General features: G+C 47.5%; 1 protein-coding gene across 4 annotated transcripts in view; it reads right to left on the bottom strand.

The window, feature by feature from the left end:
- BLTP3A (bridge-like lipid transfer protein family member 3A) overlaps positions 1-20111 on the bottom strand; it is a 91226-nt gene that overhangs the window by 54761 nt on the left and 16354 nt on the right. For all 4 annotated transcript variants that reach the window (XM_009241769.4, XM_063725213.1, XM_009241768.4 and 1 more), the window contains 3 exons: positions 2180-2342; positions 2040-2078; positions 657-748 (listed from right to left, as the gene is read on the bottom strand). In XM_009241769.4, coding sequence (XP_009240044.2) covers positions 657-748; positions 2040-2078; positions 2180-2342 — 294 coding nt within the window. The remainder of the gene's footprint in view (positions 1-656; positions 749-2039; positions 2079-2179; positions 2343-20111) is intronic.

Genomic DNA, 20111 nt, shown 5'->3' with positions numbered 1-20111 from the left:
AAGATCACACCACTGCACTCCAGGATGGGTGACAGGGTGAGACCCCATCTCAAAAAAAAAAGTATCTGCAAGTGGAATCATATGGTTTCTGAGATTTGCTTTCAAGTACTATAGTGTCCACATGCACATACATACACATACACAAACTGGCAGGAATAAGAAAAAAGAATGACAACATTGGGCATGGTGGTTCACATCCATAATCCCAGGGCTTTGGGGAGGCTGAAGTGGGAGGATCGCTTAAGGCCAGGAGTTCAAGACCAGCCTGGGCAACATAGTGAGACACCATCGCTACAAAAAACTAGCTAGGCATGGTGATGTGCGCCTGTGGTCCCAGCTACTTGGGAGGCTGAGGTAGGAGGACTGATTGAGCCCAGGAGGTAGAGGCTACAGTGAGCTGTGATCATACCACTGCACTCCAGCCTGGGTGACAGAGCAAGACCCTATCTCAGGAAAAAAAAAAAACAGAAGAAGAAGAATGACAAAGTGTTGATAATTGCTGAAATTAGATCTTGGGTATATGGGGGTTCTTATACCATTTTCTTTACTTTAGTGTAAGTTTGAAAATGTCCATAATAAAAAGTTTGTATTTTTTAACTAAAAGGGGATCTGGAGAAATTAATATGTTGGAAATAACAGGGTTCAAAGAAACTAACCTCTGTCCTGAAGCAAGGGCAATGGGAGACTGTCCATTGGGGGGCCGAGGATCCTCACATGTCTTCATCTCCACCTCTACCTTATCCAGACACTGAAATAGAAGTCAAGGAGAACTAAGCATTTACACAAATACACACACAGCACAATGACAGCACAGACTGTGCATTCATCTCTGTGCTCCAGAGCCTAGTCAAGTGCTATACCCATTGTGGGCAGACAATAAATATTTACTGAATGAATGAATGAATGAACAAACTAAAATGCAAGGAGAGTCCTCATTTTCCCCCTTCCATTTCCATTAGCAGCAGAACCTCATGACAAGCACAGGATGAGCTCAGAGCAAAAAGATAAAACACAAATCCAAGTTGCAGGAATATTATTTTTCCTGGGGATTCCAGTTTTTGGGATAAAGATACACATCAACCAGCTTCTGAAGGGCCCTCAACTGATAATCGTCCAACAGTCAACCCAAACTAAACTTTTTTTTTTCCCCCGAGACAGAGTCTCACTCTTATCGCCCAGGCTGCAGGGCGATCTTGGCTCACTGCAACCTCTGCCTCCCAGGTTCAAGCAATTCTCCTGCCCCAGCCTCCCGAGTAGCTGGGATTACAGGCGCCTGCCACCACGCCTGGCTAATTTTTTGTATTTTTAGTAGAGATGGGGTTTCACCATGTTGGTCATGCTGGTCTTGAACTTCTGACCTCAGGTGATCTACCCACCTCTGCCTCCCAAAGTGCTGGCATTACAGCACTGCACCCGGCCCAAACCAAACTTCTAATTTTTCCTCTGTCAAGATTTCAAGGAGTGCCAGGTGCAGTGGCTCACGCCCGTAACCCCAGCACTTTCGAAGGCTGAGACGGGTGGATCACCTGAGGTTAGGAGTTTGAGACCAGCCTAGCCAACATGGCAAAACCTCGTCTCTATTAAAAATACAAAAATTAGCTGGGCATGGTGGTTCATATAATCCTAGCTACTTAGGAGACTGAGGCAGGAGAATTGCTTGAACCTAGGAGGCAGAGGTTGCAGTGAGCCATGGCACTCCAGCCTTGGTGACAAGAGCAAAACTCCATCTCAAAAAAAAAATTTTCAAGGGAAGATAGGAAAGTCTAAGGGTAGAGCCTAGGCAGCCATAATTGTTACACTAAAACCGAGAAAACAACTGAGAAGCCCTGGGTCTTGTGTCCCGGTGCTAATCCTATACCATACAGCAGTTCCAGAATAAGCCCAGACGACAGTCACACTGTCTCAGAGAGAAGCTCACAGGGACATAAGGAGACACCCATCATTCCTAAAAGGGTTAGCCTATCGTTTTCTCCCTCATCTTCTAAAAGCCTACCCTGTCCATCCCCATTTGAAAACTTGCAATCAAGAAAGGTCATTACCAAGCAAATAGGGTGCGTCTTCAACTTTGTCCACTGGATCTGAAAGAGGAAAGCAAAGTCTCAGGGCTGTGGTAGCTGACCCTCCAGAAAGCAGGCCTACTGGCCAAAGAAAACAGCAGCATTCTGATCCTCATTCTCACCCGGATGGAGGCCCTGTTGCAGTAGACCCGAGTGATGGCTAACCAGGTGGGCAGCTCCAGTACATTCTGTAGAACCTCTTCATCCAGCTCCAGGTTGGTCAGCTGACCCTCCCCTTTCAGGGTGCTCAGGTTGATTTTGTCTGGGGAAAGATTCTTAGTGAACCTGAAAAGAGTAATGATAAGAAGCTATTATTTCCATGGGAATCTGCTAATTGGGTATTACAGCCAAAACACTTCTGAATCTAGAGAAAAGAAAAAATTAAAGAACATTTGTTAAGGCTAGTCAAGTGAAGCAGTGGGAGTGAAGGAACACAGAAACCTGTAACTGGGGTTGTGATCAATTAGTTGTAAACAACACCACACTCAGACCAGCCAGAACAAATGCACTCAGACCACACCATCTCTACACCATATAAGATGTTAGGTGAAACCTATGATTCTACTTATGATTGTGTCATCATCCTACTAAAGAACCTACAACGAGGATTCTGGCACAATAGCTGTAGCAATGGCAATGTAGTCTTTCGATATTTCTGAACCCTCGCATAAAAAGACAGAGGGAGCCGGGCGCAGGGGCTCACTCCTGTAATCCCAGCACTTCGGGAGGCCAAGGCGGGTGGATCACCTGAGGTCGGGAGTTCGAGACCAGCCTGACCAACATGGAGAAACCCCGTCTCTACTAAAAATACTAAATTAGCCAGGTGTGGTGGCACATGCCTGTAATCCCAGCTCCTCCAGAGGCTGAGGCAGGAGAATCACTTGAACCTGGGAGGCGGAGGTTGCAGTGAGCTGAAATCGTGCCATTGCACTCCAGCCTGGGCAGCAAGAGCGAAACTCCATCTCAAAAAAAAAAAAAAAAACAGACAGAGGGCCAGGCGTGGTGGCTCACACCTGTAATCCCAGTACCTTGGGAGGCTTAGGCAGGAGGATCGCTGGAGCCTAGGAGATCGAGACAAGCCTGGGCAACATAGCGAGACCCCATCCCTACAAAAAAACAAAAAAATTAGGCATGGTAGTGCATGCCTATAGTCCCAGCTACCCAGGAGGCTGAGGTTGAGGCTGCAGTGAGCCGTGATCATGATACTGTACTCTAGCCTGATATGACAGAGCAAGACCCATTATAAAAACAGACAAACACCAGACAGAGCAACTAGATAACAACACAGAAAGTCCATGAATAACATTTAAAACAAAATAGAATATGAAGTATCCTCATAAATCCCCATAGACAAGTGGGTGGGGAAAAAACATCAACAGCCACAAGACGTAAGTGCTATCCAGCTGTCCAGAACAAAGTGGAGGGAAGCAAAAGAGCATCTGACAACTGAGAACTGAAGAACCCCAAGATAACCAACAATTATTAAATGAAAAGCAATGGGGACTGATCTGACAACAGTAACTGACACTGGGAGAGGGTTCTGTCCACTGCAAGGGATCCGTAGTGAGACCCCAAGGAGCTGGAGCAGTCTAGCTCTATAAACTCATGAAACTAACCTTCCCAAGCTCCTTCCTAGGAAAGGACCCCCACACAGAAAAGAATTAAAAATGAGCAAGATAGGGATGAGAGAAATGAAGAAAAGAGATGTTCTAGATAAAAGTAAGGGAGGGGAACAGAGACCTATTATCTCAGGAAGCAAGCTGTTATTTTTTTTTAGCACTACTTGAAATAACAGAAGAGGGAGCTACATGAAGTTAAGAATGTGAAACAGTAACAGGCTAATTATTGGCTTATTAAAGCAGGGTAAAATGAAATCCCAGACCCCTACACATATCTTTACTGATACGAAAAAAAGAACAACCAGTCACCTGTAGTCTTCCCAAAGAGACTAAACTTGAATCTCATCAAGCCACTGGGTCCAGTTGCTAATTTGAAGGAAATACTGAGGACAGATGAAAACTGCTGAACTACACTGTAAGTGTGCAATCAGCAAAATCCAGACCACAGGAAATTCTATCGGTCAAATGGTCTTGAGATAAAATATTCACACAGGCCAGTCCTCTCACTATTTCTCACTGCTCCAGTCCTCGATGCTGTGCTCTCGCCAGCCACTCCCTTTCCCTTTCCCTCCACACCACTATCTGCCATGCAAGGCTGAACTGGAGACTTCTCCCTGAGGCCTTCTTCCCCTAACTGCTGCAACTCACATTACACTCTTTTATTCTCCATTCCTGGAATCTGTAATGCATGTTTAGGTCATAATCATATGACAGAGTCTTAGGATGTTCTCTAATTCTCAAATGCATAATATAACCACCCCTGCTCAATTAGATGAAGCTCTTCAAGGTAAGGGGCTTAGTCTTGGCCATTCTTCCTAATCCAAATGATGACCCAACAGAATGCTGGCCCACATATCTCTTAGCTAACTGCCCTGCTGGTTAACTACTCCCAGTTCCCTTCTCTCATCTTTTTGGCTGCATCAATTTAAGGCCAGTCCTCATAGCATAACCCTCTCTCCTGTAAGACAAACTGTCTAAATTAATCTCACTCCTGTAATTCACTGCTGCTGCCTCTCATAGTCACTATTTTCACCCCAATCTTGAATTGTATTTTGTCCACCAACCTTAACTATACTTAGTCTTTACATATATTAGATGCTAACAGTTTAGAGTTACATATCTATATATTTACCAACTTTTTTCACTATATGTATCTTTTCCTTTTACTAAACTATGTTTTAGTGTTTTTGCTTTTCCTTGGACCATGAAATCATGACGTGCAAAAGTTTATCTTTGCAACTTTTTTCTAAAGTCCTTAAGAAGGTACTATGAAAACAGCTCTTTAACAATTTTTAAATGACAGTAAAAAAATCATTTTACACCATGGAATACTATGCAGCCATAAAAAATGATGAGTTCATGTCCTTTGTAGGGACATGGATGAAACTGGAAATCATCATTCTCGGCAAACTATTGCAAGGACAAAAAACCAAACATCGCATGTTCTCACTCATAGGTGGGAACTGAACAATGAGAACACATGGACACAGGAAGGGGAACATCACACTCCGGGGACTGTTGTGTGGTGGGGGGAGGGGGGAGGGATAGCATTAGGAGATATACCTAGCCCTCTCCCTCCCCCTCTCCCTCCCCCTCCCCCTCCCTCTCCCTCTCCCCTTTCTTCGGTCTCCCTCTCCTTCTTTTTTCGGTCTCCCGCTGTTACCGAAGCTGGACTGTACTGCCATGATCCGGCTCGCTGCAACCTCCCTGCCTCGGGCTCCGGTGACTCTCCTGCCTCGGCCTGCCGAGTGCCTGGGATTGCAGGCGCACGCCGCCACGCCTGAATGGTTTTTGTATTTTTGGTGGAGACGGGGTTTCGCCGTGTTGACCGGGCTGGTCTCCAGCTCCTGGCCTCGAGTGATCTGCCTGCCTCGGCCTCCCGAGGTGCTGGGATTGCAGACGGAGTCTCGCTAACTCAATGCTCAATGGTGCTCAGGCTGGAGTGCAGTGGTGTGATCTCGGCTCGCTGCAACCTCCACCTACCAGCCTCCTGCCTTGGCCTCTTAAAGTGCTAAGATTACAGCCTCTGCCCCGCCGCCACCCCGTCTAGAAAGTGAGGAGCATCTCTGCCTGGCCGCCCATCGTCTGGGATGTGAGGAACCCCTCTGCCCAGCCGCCCTATCTGGGAAGTGAGGAGCGCCTCTGCCCGGCCGCCCATCGTCTGGGATGTGAGGAGCGCCTCTGCCCGGCTGCCACCCCGTCTGGGAGGAAGGGAGGAGCGCCTCTGCCCGGCTGCCCCGTCTGGGAGATGAGGAGCACCTCTGCCCGGCCGCCCCGTCTGGGAGGTGAGGAGCGCCTCTGCCTGGCCACCCCTTCTGGGAGGTGAGGAGCGCCTCTGCCCGGCCGCCACCCCGTCTGGGAGGAAGTGAGGAGCGCCTCTGCCCGGCCGCCCCGTCTGGGAGGTGAGGAGTGCCTCTGCCCGGCCGCCACCCCGTCTGGGAGGAAGTGAGGAGCGCCTCTGCCCGGCTGCCCCGTCTGGGAGATGAGGAGCACCTCTGCCCGGCCGCCCCGTCTGGGAGGTGAGGAGCGCCTCTGCCTGGCCGCCACCCCGTCTGGGAGGAAGTGAGGAGCGCCTCTGCCCGGTTGCCCCATCGGGGAGGTGAGGAGCGCCTCTGCCTGGCCGCCACCGTCTGGGAAGTGAGGAGCGCCTCTGCCCGGCTGCCACCCCATATGGGAAGTGAGGAGCGCCTCTGCCCAGCCGCCCCTTCTGGGAGGTGAGGAGCGCCTCTGCCCAGCCGCCCCGTCTGGGAGGTGAGGAGCGCCTCTGCCCGGCCGCCCCGTCTGGGAGGTGAGGAGCGCCTCTGCCTGGCCGCCACCCCGTCTGGGAGAAAGTGAGGAGCACCTCTGCCCAGCTGCCCCATCTGGGAAGTGAGGAGCACCTCTGCCTGGCTGCCACTCCCTATGGGAAGTGAGGAGCGCCTCTGCCCGGCCGCCCACTCTGGGAAGTGAGGAGCGCCTCTGCCTGGCCGCCCACTCTGGGAGGTGAGGAGCGCCTCTGCCTGGCCACTCCGTCTGGGAAGGGAGGAGCGCCTCTGCCCGGCCACCCCGTCTGGGAGGTGAGGAGCGCCTCTGCCCGGCCGCCACCCCGTCTGGGAGGAAGTGAGGAGCACCTCTGCCCGGCCGCCCCGTCTGGGAAGTGAGGAGCGCCTCTGCCCGGCCGCCACCCCATCTGGGAGGAAGTGAGGAGCGCCTCTGCCCGGCTGCCCCATCTGGGAAGTGAGGAGCGCCTCTGCCCGGCTGCCACCCCGTATGGGAAGTGAGGAGCGCCTCTGTCCGGCCGCCCCGTCTGGGAGGTGAGGAGTGCCTCTGCCCGGCCGTCACCCCGTCTGGGGGGAAGTGAGGAGCACCTCTGCCTGGCCGCCCCGTCTGGGAGATGAGGAGCACTCTGCCCGGCCGCCCCGTCTGGGAGGTGAGGAGCGCCTCTGCCCAGCCGCCACCCCGTCTGGGAGGAAGTGAGGAGCACCTCTGCCCGGCCGCCCCCTCTGGGAAGTGAGGAGCGCCTCTGCCTGGCCGCCACCCCGTCTGGGGGGAAGTGAGGAGCGCCTCTGCCTGGCTGCCCCATCTGGGAAGGGAGGAGCGCCTCTGCCCAGCCGCCACACCGTCTGGGAAGTGAGGAGCGCCTCTGCCTGGCCACCCCGTCTAGGAGGTGAGGAGCGCCTCTGCCCGGCCGCCCAGTCTGGGAAGTGAGGAGCGCCTCTGCCCGGCCGCCCAGTCTGGGAAGTGAGGAGCGCCTCTGCCCGGCCGCCCAGTCTGGGAAGTGAGGAGCGCCTCTGCCTGGCCGCCACCCCGTCTGGGAGGAAGTGAGGAGCACCTCTGCCCAGCTGCCCCATCTGGGAAGTGAGGAGCACCTCTGCCCGGCTGCCACCCTGTATGGGAAGTGAGGAGCGCCTCTGTCCGGCCGCCCCATCTGGGAGGTGAGGAGTGCCTCTGCCCGGCCGTCACCCCGTCTGGGGGGAAGTGAGGAGCACCTCTGCCCGGCCGCCCCGTCTGGGAGATGAGGAGCACCTCTGCCCGGCCGCCCCGTCTGGGAGGTGAGGAGTGCCTCTGCCCAGCCACCACCCCGTCTGGGAGGAAGTGAGGAGCACCTCTGCCCGGCCGCCCCCTCTGGGAAGTGAGGAGCGCCTCTGCCTGGCCGCCACCCCGTCTGGGAGGAAGTGAGGAGCGCCTCTGCCTGGCTGCCCCATCTGGGAAGGGAGGAGCGCCTCTGCCCAGCCGCCACACCGTCTGGGAAGTGAGGAGCGCCTCTGCCTGGCCACCCCGTCTAGGAGGTGAGGAGCGCCTCTGCCGGGCCGCCCAGTCTGGGAAGTGAGGAGCGCCTCTGCCCGGCCGCCCAGTCTGGGAAGTGAGGAGCGCCTCTGCCCGGCCGCCCAGTCTGGGAAGTGAGGAGCGCCTCTGCCCGGCCGCCCCGTCTGGGAGGTGAGGAGCGCCTCTGCCCGGCCGCCACCCCGTCTGGGAGGAAGTGAGGAGCGTCTCTGCCCGGCCGCCCCATCTGGGAAGTGAGGAGCGCCTCTGCCCGGCCGCCCGGTCTGGGAAGTGAGGAGCGCCTCTGCCCGGCCGCCCCCTCTGGGAAGTGAGGAGCGCCTCTGCCCGGCCGCCCCGTCTGGGAGGTGAGGAGCGCCTCTGCCCAGCTGCCACCCGGTCTGGGAGGAAGTGAGGAGCGCCTCTGCCCGGGCGGCCCGGTCTGGGAAGCGAGGAGCGCCTCTGCCTGGGCGGCCCCGTCTGGGAAGCGAGGAGCGCCTCTGCCCGGCCGCCCCGTCTGGGAGGAGAGGAGCGCCTCTGCCCGGGCGGCCCCGTCTGGGAAGTGAGGAGCGCCTCTGCCCGGGCGGCCCCGTCTGGGAAGCGAGGAGCGCCTCTGCCCGGCCGCCCTGTCTGGGAGGTGTACCCAACAGCTCCGAAGAGACAGCGACCATCGGGAGCGGGCCATGAGGACGATGGCGGTTTTGTTGAAAGGAAGAGGGGGGTAAGTGTGGGGAAAGGAAGGAGAGATCAGATTGTTGCTGTGTCTGTGTAGAAAGGGGTGGGCATAGGAGATTCCATTTTGTTCTGACTAGGAGAAATTCTTCTGCCTTGGGATGCTGTTGATCTATGGCCTTTCCCCCAGCCCCATGCTCTCTGAAACATATGCTGTGTCAACTCAGGGTTAAATGGATTAAGGGCGGTGCAAGATGTACTTTGTTAAACAGATGCTTGAAGGCAGCATGCTCTTTAAGAGTCATCACCACTCCCTAATCTCCAGTACCCAGGGGCACAAACACTGCAGAAGGCCGCAGGGTCCTCTGCCTAGGAAAACCAGAGACCTTTGTTCATGTGTTTATCTCCTGACCTTCTCTCCACTATTATCCTATGACCCTCCCATATCCTCCTCTCCGAGAAACACCCAAGAATCATCAATAAATACTTCATAAATTAAAAAAAATAAAAAAAATAAAATAAAAAATAAAAAAAATAAAAAAAAAAAGGAGATATACCTAATGCTAAATGACGAGTTAATGGGTGCAGCACACCAACATGGCACATGTATACATATGTAACAAACCTGCACATTGTGCACATGTACCCTAAAACTTAAAGTATAATAATAATAAAATAAAATAAAATAAAATAAAATAAAAAAGTTTGTGAACATCCAAAACAATACCGTATGATATTAAGGGATACATAGGAATGCATTGGCATGATGACAAATTTAGGAAAGTGCTTACCTGTGTGGTAAGGGGAGGGGTCGACAGGAAGCTTCAACTGTATGGATAACGCTTATTTCTCAAGTTGAGAGGTGACTGTATGGCTTTTCATTATGCTACTCCATACCTTTTGTATGGCAAATATTTTGTAACAAATTTTTCTAAGATTTCTATCAATTATCTATTTACGTACTTAGTGTTGGGAATGCTATCCCTCCATTGAGTCTCTTTTTTTTTCTGAGACAGGATCTCACTCTGTCATCCAGGCTGGAGTGCAGTGGTACCATCATGGCTCACTACAGCCTCGACCTCCTGGCCTCAAGTTATCCTCCCACCTCAACCTCCCTAGTAGCTGGGACTACAGGCACACATCACTATGCTTGGCTAATTTTTATATTTTTTGTAGAGACAGGGTTTCTCCATGTTGCCCAGGCTGGTCTCGAACTCCTGGGTTCAAGCGATCCACCTGCCTCGGCCTACCAATGTGCTGGCATTACAGATGTGAGCCATTGTGCCTGGCCCCATGGGCCTCTCTTAATCCTACATGTCTGGCCGGGCGCGGTGGCTCACGCCTGTAATCCCAGCACTTTGGGAGGCCGAGGCAGGCGGATCACGAGGTCAGGAGATCGAGACCATCCTGGCTAACACGGTGAAACCCCGTCTCTACTAAAAATACAAAAAAAAAAAAAAAATTAGCCGGTCCTGGTGGCGCATGCCTATAGTCCCAGCTACTCTGGAAGCTGAGGCAGGAGAATGGCATGAACCCGGGAGGCGGAGCTTGCAGTGAGCCCAGATAGCGCCACTGCACTCCAGCCTGGGCGAGGGAGCGAGACTCCGCCTCAAAAAAAAAAAAAAATCCTACACGTCTTGCTGGGCCTTTCAAGAATGCATGGTCCTAACCACTTCTTACTCAGGCCTCTTCTCAGGATTGTGGTTGCAAAGGACAGCTTTGAGTAAGGAAATAATCTCTCCGACTAGGACAAAGAACAGGCCTGCTTACCATTTACTATAAAAGCAATGGATTCCCCAAGCTCAGTGTTCTATTCCTATAACACATATGCAGGCATCCATCTGGGCCCATTCATGTCACTCCCACAGGACTCTGGAGGCAAGGAAAATTGACATAAACATTATACTTATTATGCTGCTTGCTGGGCCATGAAAAACAGGCTGTGAGTAATAAAGTCCTTTGTCTCTGATCCAGAAGTCTCGTGTGTTCCGCCAGCATCCACGAAACAGTAGGAGTTAATAATTAGCTTCTAAATAGGGTAAAATAAAATCCCAGGCCCTTACACATACTTTTACTGATTTTAATTCACTTAAAAAATTTTAATCTACATTTACTGAGTATGAACTAACTTTATTCTCTGAACCAAAAAGACAAGTTTTCAATAAATGGTTCTTTTCCTCTGAAAACAACTTGCCACAGAGGGAAGGTGATTATTTCTCTTCCAGAAAGAAATGGCTTTTCAGTCCTTTTCCTAAACAAATGGCTATCTACAAGGAAATAGGACTGAGGTACGAAGGAGAAATAAACTCATCTAAATACTTCCTAATAAGACAACAACAAAAGGAAGTAAAGGAAGACAGCGCATGCCCCTAAGAACTCTGAGGAGACAGTAGTCCTGAGAGAAGGGAAAGCAGAAAACAGAACTCAACATTATTTGTAATCACTAGGCACGGGCAAATTCTTTTTCAAGTCTCTTATGTATTTAAATAAAATATTATAATTATTTCCTTCTACTGTCCTAGCAACCCTTCCTCTAATCTTAAGTGGTCCAGGGAAGCCATATCAATTCAGAAATTGGGGCAGGGCATACTTCAGAAGTACTACTAGTCTTAGAAAGATAAGAATGTTTTAACAGGCAGAATGAGTTTTGAAGACTACAACTACATGTCTCCTCCTCTCCAACCTCACAGATTCTGATAAGATGTTACCTTTCTACCCCAGCTGAGAATTCTTGTAGAAGTGAGCCAATGTCAAGGATGGAAGTAAGGATCCCTCTGATAGGCAGGAGTAAGGAGAAAAGGCTGAGAACCACTAAGATAAACTGCTCTTTCATATGATAAAAAGCCTTTTTTATTTTATTTTATTTTTTGAGACAGTCTCACTCTGTCATCCAAGCTGGAGTGTAGTGGCGTGATCATGGCTCACTGCAGCCTCGACCTCCTGGGGCTCAAGTGACCCTCCCATCTCAGCCTCCAGAGTAGCTAGAACCACAAGTGCATGTCACTATACCCAGCTAATTTTTTTTATTTTTTGTAGAGATGGGGTCTCCCTTTGTTACCCAGGCTGGTCTGGAACTTCTGGGCTCAAGCAATCCTCCCACCTCAGCCTCCCAAAGTACTGGGATTACAGATGTGAGCCACTGTGCCCAGCCACTTTTAAAGAAAAGAAAGTGAGATAGACCCTTTCAAACTGATGACTTCTCTGAAAAAAGAGAAACATACTTCAGATAAAATAAAACATAAACACAGTCAAGAATAAGTTATACTGTTAGCTAGCACTGACATTCTCTGAGTGATTATACTAAGTAAGTGCTAAGTATCTAATTTCTACATTGTGTTCTTTGCAAAATCTAACTCTATTTACAGTTCCATATAGATAAATGTATTTTTCAAGCCTTAACAAAAAAAAGTATATCAGATTGTATTACATTTCATCCTAACCTTGCCAGTTTTTAGGGCAATGCATCTCAAACTATGGTCCTCTGATCACATGGATCTTAATTATTTTGGAATGCTTATTTTAAAATGCAGGCCAGGCATGGTTGCTCACACCTGTAATCCCCAACACTGGGAGGCCGAGGTGGACAGATCACTTGAGGCCAGGAGTTCGAGACCAGCCTGGTCTGGTGAAATCCCATCTGTACTAAAAAATCACAAATAAAATTAGCCAGGCCATGGTGGGGCATGCCTGTAATCCCAGCTACTTGGGAGGCTAAGGCATGAGAATCGCTTGAACCCAGGAGGCAGAGGTTGCAGTGAGCCAAGTTTGCACCACTGCACTACAGCCTGGGCAACAAAGCGAGACTCTGTCTCAAAACAAACAAACAAATAACAAAATAATAATTGTATGTCTTTTTGCCCCATAGGCTGGACCAGATCAATATCCTTTTGTCAGCTAAAAGAAAATTTCATTTTTAAAACATAATTTGCCCAGACACGGTGGCTCACGCCTATAATCCCAGCACTTTGGGAAGCCAAAGCAGGCGGATCACCTGAGGTCAGGAGTTCAAGACCAGCCTGGCCAACATGGAGAACCTCCATCTGTACTAAAAATACAAAAATTAGCCAGGCATGGTGACACATGCCTGTAATCCCAGCTACTAGGGAGGCTGAGGCAGGAGAATCACTTGAACCCGGAAGGCAGAGGTTGCAATGAGCTGAGATCGCACCACCGCACTCCAGCCTGGGCAACAGAGCAAGACTCTGTCTCAAAACAAACAAACAAACAAACAAACAAACACCAACTTATTTTGTACACCACAAGCAGGAAAAAGCATTATTCTCTGGCCTGGACCACCAAAACCAAACTACAAATAATAATGACATTTTACTTTGCACCAGGCACTGAACGAAGAGTCTTCATAACATCTGAATTAATCTTTGCAATATCCCACATGAGGTATGCATTATTATTCCCATTGCTCAGAGGAAGAGCATGAGGTTCGGATATGAAGCAGTTTGCCCCAGATGACAGGGAAAGAAGAGGCAGCATAAACCCAGGTGTGCCCACTGGTTTTTACTTCTACTAACATTTTAATATTATAAGTTCACCCAAAACACACCTGGCACAGAATAAATTTATAAGGTATCTCAGAAGTGGTTGGAGGACATTCTTTCGCTTTTTATAATCTACCATGGACTGCTTAACCTGTGTAAGGGGAATACATCTAAACTTTTTCGGTAAAGTTAATAGTATAACTCCATCAAAAACCTTTCTGTACTTCACCAACTCAACCAGATTAATAAACTTTTTCTTAAGCATGCCCAGGGCTAATTTACCACCATTCCAGCAGGGATACCCAGTCTCTAGCAACATGCTGACAAGAGACCAGAGAGGATACTGTGCCATCAGGTCTATGATTAACAATACAAGCAAGTAATCACCAAAAGCTGAACAGCACTAAACAACCAAGAGTGCTTCAAGCACTCGAAGGACTGCTGATGGTGCATGCACATCTGCTGGACCACCATGAGCGGTCCTCCTGTGACTGTAATAATGATATAACATATATATGCTTTTTCACTTTTCAGTTTACTTTTAGGAGTCAACAAAAAATGGATACTGCCTTAATCAAGCTTCTCAAAAAAGGCAGTAAGAATTCTTTAACTGATTTTGCCTGCATTTTAGAGCAATAACAAAGAATAGGTTAAAAAAATAAAATAAAAGATGGTCGGGCACAGTGGCTCATGCCTGTTAATCCCAGTACTTTGGGAGGCCAAGGCAGGTGGATTGTTTGAGCCTAGGAGTTTGAGACCAGCCTGGGCAACATGGTGAAACCTCATCTCTACTAAAAATACAAAGACTAGTTGGGCATGGTGGCACACCTGTAATCCCAGCTACTTGGGAGGTTGAGGCACGAGAATCGCTTGAATCCAGGAGGTGGAGGTTGCAGTGAGCTGAGATCGTCCCACTGCACTCCAGCCTGGGTGACATAGCGAGACTCTGTCTCAAAAAATAAAAGTAATAAAAATAAAAATAAAAGATGTTCCATGGGTCTGACTGTTGTTGGGGAGGGTTGGGGAGGTTTAGGGAGGTTTACTCAGCCAAGGAAACCACAGCTCTGAGAATTATACAAGAGGCCCAAGTTTCAGCTCTCTCATCACCTGGAGAGGGAAAATAGCTCAAACTGTCTGCCTATAATGGAGTACAACTGGGTTAAACTGCAGCAATGTGATGATAAAACCAACTATTCCAAGTCATCTTCAATAGCCAGTCTAAAATTCAAAAGCTGCAACCAGATATTGAATTCTTGAGAATAATTATGTTGTATACTTCTCTTTCTATACCCCATGGTATGTGGCAGAAAAAAAGCATTTGTGTTCCTAATTGAGGATAGTATCATTCAGAGTCCAAGGGCAGCTAAAAAGGCTAATGGCAGCCTGCTATTTATTCCACTTCAAGTATGTGGGAAAACATTTTCTGGCCATCTGTTACTGTTACAGAGTGTAAAAGCTAAGATGAAATCAGGTTGGAAAAACAGATTTTGATCAAGTTTCATTTCTGCCAGAGGATTGCAATCTGCCAAAGAGACGACAGGGAAAGGCTCTCAGATATCTTTGTGAAAATGTACCACAATGTTGGGAAGTGAAAATTCTTAGATTTGCAGATTCGCAGAATTTCAGAGCTAGAAGGAATCTTAAATAATTGTTTAGTCCAAATCTACATTTGCCAATGAGGAAACAAATGGCCAAAAAGCTTAATGACTTGCCCAAGACTCACAGCTTGCCAGTGGTAAAGCTGGAACTAAGTAAATAACAGAAATGGGACTTAATCCAGCATACATTCAACTCTGACAACACCCTGCCCTCTGTAATTCAGCATCTTTATTGCGAATAATAGGGTCAATAAGTTGCAACAGTCAGTCGGCTTCAGCTCTCATAGAAATTGAACCCCCCTGGGAGAAATTAAAAGGTCCACAAAATACACTTTGCTTCCTTCACCATTTTTTCCATTGAGGAGGTGATCACAGCCAGAGCCTTGGCTTCTAAGCTTCCTACAGCAAAATATTTTCACTGCTAAGCCACACCACAGGCTTCTCTTTAAACAAAGATATAACACAACACTGAAGCAGTTGGTTTAGACAGCAGGATTCTCTCCATCATCCAAACAAAACATATCAATCACTAATATAGCTAATGCTATTTCATCCCAGATAATCTGATATAATAAGCCATTCAATCTTAGAGGTTTGTCCTAATGGGTTTTACTCTCAAAACTTCTTCATTGGTCAGGTGCAGTGGCTCACACCTATAGTCCCAGCACTTTGGAACTGTTTGAAGCCAAGAGTTCAAGACCAGCCTGGACAACAAAGCGAGACCCTGTCTCTACTAAAAAAAAAAAAAAAAAAAAAAAAAAAAAAAAAAATTAATTAGCTGGATGCAGTGGCTCGTGCCTGTAGTCCCAGCTGCTCAAGAGCTGGGGTGGGAGGATCCCTGGATCCTTTGAGGGTGCAGTGGGCTATGATGGTGCCCCTGCACTCCAGCCTGAGCAACAGAGTGAGACCCTGTCTCTAAAAAAAAAACTGCATGACAATATTACATGCCTTTCTTAGGAGAACGTTCTTTCCTTCTAAATTTTTCTTTGTTGTTTACAATGTTGGCTTTTTTAACTGTTGTGTTATTTAAGGTGCAATTTCCATACAGTGGCTCATCTCGTCTCTTTTTTTTTTTTTTTGAGATGGAGTTTTGCTCTGTTGCCCAGGCTAGAGTGTAGTGGCTCAATCTCAGCTTACTGCAACCTCCACCTCCTGGGTTCAAGCAATTCTCCCTGCCTCAGCGTCCCGAGTAGCTGGGATTACAGGCACCCGCCACCACGCCTGGCTAATTTTGTATTTTTAGTAGACATGGAGTTTCACCATGTTGGCCAGGCGGGTCTTGAACTCCTGACCTCAGGTGATCCTCCCACCTTGGACTCCCAAAGTGCTGGGATTACAGGCGTGAGCCACTGTGCCTGGCTTAACTCTTTTTTCTTTTTTTAAGAGCTAGAGTCTCACTCTGTTACCCAAGCTGGAGTACACTGGCACAATCATAGCTCTCCGTAACCTCAACCTCCTGAGCTCAAGTGACACTCCCTCAGCCTCCCAAGGAGCTAGGACTACAGGTGCACTCCACTACACCCAACTAAGTTTTTGTTTGTTCCTTTGTTTTTGAGATGAAGTCTCACTCTGTTGCCCTGGCTGGAGTGCAGTGGCATGATCTCGGCTCACTGCAAACTCCACCTCCTGGGTTCAAGCGATTCTCCTGTCTCAGCCTCCTGAGTGGGCGAGATTACAGGCCTGCATCACCATGCCCGGCAAATTTTTGTATTTTTAGTAGAGATGGGGGGTGGGGGGGGGCCTCACCATGTTAGCCAGGCTGGTCTCGAACTCCTGACCTCAAGTTGTCCACCCACCTCAGCCTCCCAAAGTGCTGGGATTACAGGTGCCTGGCCTTTTTTTAACACTTTTGTAGAGATAGTCTCAATATATTGCCATGGCTGAACTCCTGGCCTCAGGAGATCCTCCCATTTCAGCCTCACAAAGTGTTGAGATTACAGGTGTGAGCCATTGCACGTGGCTATGACTCATGTCTGAACTTTCTATTTTGTTCATCTGACCTATATATACTTATGCCAATACCACACTGTCTTTAATACTGCAGCTTCATTTTAGGCATTAAAAAATCCTTTGTGTTCATCTGTTCAGATTTTTCTGACCATTCTAGGTCCTTTTTATTTCCATATAAATTTTCAAATCAGCCTGCCTATTTCTGTTTTTAAAACAATCTGCTGAAACTGATTGGGATTACAGTGAATCTTAGCTCAATTTAGGGAGACCTCACATATCAACAATAATGAGTCAGCCTGTCCCTGAACATAATACACACTGAATGTTTATTTGCATTTCTGTAGACTGCCAATGTCACCATGTACAGTCTATGTTTGTGTGTGTAAGTTTCGATAAATTTGATAAAAGTGTGGAAAAATTTTTGGAGATTTGTGACAACTTGAAAAAACTTGCAGACAAATCTCATAGCCTAGAAATATTTTTTAAATTAAGAAAAGGTTAGGTATGTCATGAATGCATAAAATATATGTAGATACTAGTCTATCATTTACTATCCTAAAGTTTATACAAATCTATTATAAAAAGTTGAAATTTATCGAAACTTAAGTGCAAAAATACTTACAGACTATACATGACACCACTTGCAGTCAGGAGAAATATAAACAAATATAAAGATGCAGTACTAAATGATAACTGGCCAGGCACAATGGCTCACACCTGTACTCAACAGCACTTTGAGAGGTCGAGGCAGGAGGAATGCTTGAGCCCAGGAGCTGGAGACCAGCCTGGGCAACATAGTGAGACCCATCTCTACAAAAAAACAAAATAATTAGCTGGGCATGGTGGCACACGCCTGTGGTCCCAGCTACTCAGTAGGCTGAGGTGGGAGTATCGGTAGAGGTTGCAATGAGCGATGATCATGGAATGCAATCCAGCCTGGGTGACACAGCGAGACCCTGTCTCAAGTAACTACTAAATAATCGTAACTGCATAAAATTAACTGTAGTACATACTATACTGCTGTGATAATGTTGTAGCTACCTCCTATTAATACTGCAGTGAGCTCACGTGTTATGAGGATCTGCTTAAAACGTTGTATGATGTGAATCATGTCATCTCAGCAAGAGCAGTTCATCTCTCTAATAAATTGCATATTGCAGTAAAAAAGTGATCTCTTGTGTTTCTTGTGTACTATTCATGATGCTTAGTGCAATACTGTAAACCCTGAATAACACCATGGGACCCACACAATGTGCCACTGATGATGCTGGAAATGCTCCCAAGAAGCAGAGAAAAGTCATGACATTGTAAGGAAAAGTTTAATAATTTGATATGTTCTATAGATTGAGATCCACAGCTCCCAGTACCCAGTACCCACCACTTCAGGAAGATGATTCATCTTGTAAACAGATGATGTAAACTTGTGGCATGCATAGATTTAGTACAGTACTGTAAATGTACTTTACAGAGAAAAGAATAACGTTTTCTTTTCTCTGGCTTACTTTATTGTAAGAATACAATATATAATACATATACGAAATATGTGTCAATCAACTGTTTGTTATCAGTGAGGCTTCCAGTGAACAGTAAACTATTAGTAGTAAGTTTTTAAGCCAGGCACAGTGGCTCATGCCTATAATCCCAGCACTTTGGGAGGCCAAGGCAGGTGGATCACATGAGGCCAGGAGCTCGAGACCACCTTGGCCAACACGGTGAAACCCCGTCCCTACTAAAAATACAAAAATTAGCCGGGCATGGTGGCACACTCCAGTACTCGGAGGCTGAGGCAGGAGAATCACTTGAACCCGGGAGGCGGAGGTTGCAGTGAGCTGAGATCGCAACACCGCACTCCAGTCTGGGCAACACAGCAAGACCCTGTCTCAAAAAACAAACAAACAAACAAACAAAAAAACAAAAAACGTTTTTGGGGAGTCAAATGTTATACATGGATTTTCGACTATGCATGGGGACTGGTACCCCTAAATTCCACTATTGTTCAAGGGTCAACTGTCTTTTATTAAGAACTTATTAATCTTTGTTCACAATGAATATTGATCTGAAGTTTTTGTTTTTGAGACAGAGTCTTGCTCTGTTGCTCAGACTGGAGTGCAGTGGTGCAACTGCTGCTCGCTGCAGCCTCAACCTCCTGGGCTCAATCAATCCTCCTGCCTCAGCCTCCTGAGTAGTTGAGACTAGTGACATGTGCCACCACGCCCAACTAATTTTTTAATTTTTTGTAGAGACAGGGTTTTGCCATGTTGCCCAAGCTGGTCTCAAACTCCTGGGCTCAAATGATCCTCCCACCTCAGCTTTCCAAAGTGCTGGAAATACAGGGCTGAACCACCAAACCTGGCAGTTTGAAGTTTTCTTTCCTTATAACATTTTTGTCATGTTTTTCTTATCAAGGTCATACTGAATTTATTAAACAAGTTTGGAAGTGCTTATTTCCTAAAATAATTTCTGTAAAATGGGTATTGTTTATTTCTTAAATGTTTAAAAGAAATCACCAATGAAACTATATGAGCCTTTATGCAAATAATTTTGTGCATTTCACTTAAGCTATTGAATTTATTGACAAAAAGATGTTCAGGCTAGGTGCAGTGGCTTACACCTGTAATCCTAACACTTTGGGAGGCTAAGGCAGGATGGCTTGAGTCCAGGAGTTTGAGACCAGTCTTGGCAACATGATGAAACCCTGTCTCTACAAAAAATAAAAAAATTAGGCATGGTGGCATGCACCTGTAGTCCCAGCTACTGGGCAGGCTGAGGTGGGAGGATCCCTTGACCCCAGGGGGTCGAGGCTGCAGTGAGCCGTGACTGTGTCACTGCACTCCAGCCTGGGCAACAGAGTGAGATCCTGTCTCAAAAGAAAAAAAAAAGATGTTCATAATATCCCTTAACATCTTTTTAACATCTGTAAGATCTATAATGATATCCCCTCTTTCACCGCTGACAATATTTATGTTTTCTCTCTTTTTTCCTTGATCAGTCTTGCTAAAGGTGAACTAAATCCATTAATCTTTTCCAGAAACAAAACAATTTTTGGTTATATTAATTCTCTGTTTGCCCTGCTTTTAATTTCACTGATTTCTATCCTTTTTTTTTTTTTTTTTTTTCTGAGACGGAGTTTCACTCTTGTTGCCCAGGCTGGAGTGCAATGGCGTGATCTCAACTCACTGCAACCTCCGCCTCCCAGATTCAAGGGATTCTCTTGCCTCAGTCTCCTCCAGAGTAGCTAGGATTACAGGTGCCTGCCACCATGCCCAACTAATTTGATATTTTTAGTAGAGATGAGGTTTCACCATGTTGGTCAGGCTGGTCTCGAACTTCTGACCTCAGGTGATCCACCCGCCTTGGCCTCCCAAAGTACTGGGATTACAGTCGTGAGCCACCACGCCCGGCCCACTGATTTCTATTCTTATTATTAGACAGAGTCTCACTCTGTTGCCCAGGCTGGAATGCAGTGGTGCCATCTCAGCT

This window comes from Pongo abelii, chromosome 5 (genome assembly GCF_028885655.2).
Source record: "Pongo abelii isolate AG06213 chromosome 5, NHGRI_mPonAbe1-v2.0_pri, whole genome shotgun sequence".
Classification (NCBI taxonomy): domain Eukaryota; kingdom Metazoa; phylum Chordata; class Mammalia; order Primates; family Hominidae; genus Pongo; species Pongo abelii.
The sequence above is the reverse complement of the archived record's forward strand: the minus strand, read 5'-3'. Positions and strand labels throughout refer to the sequence as shown.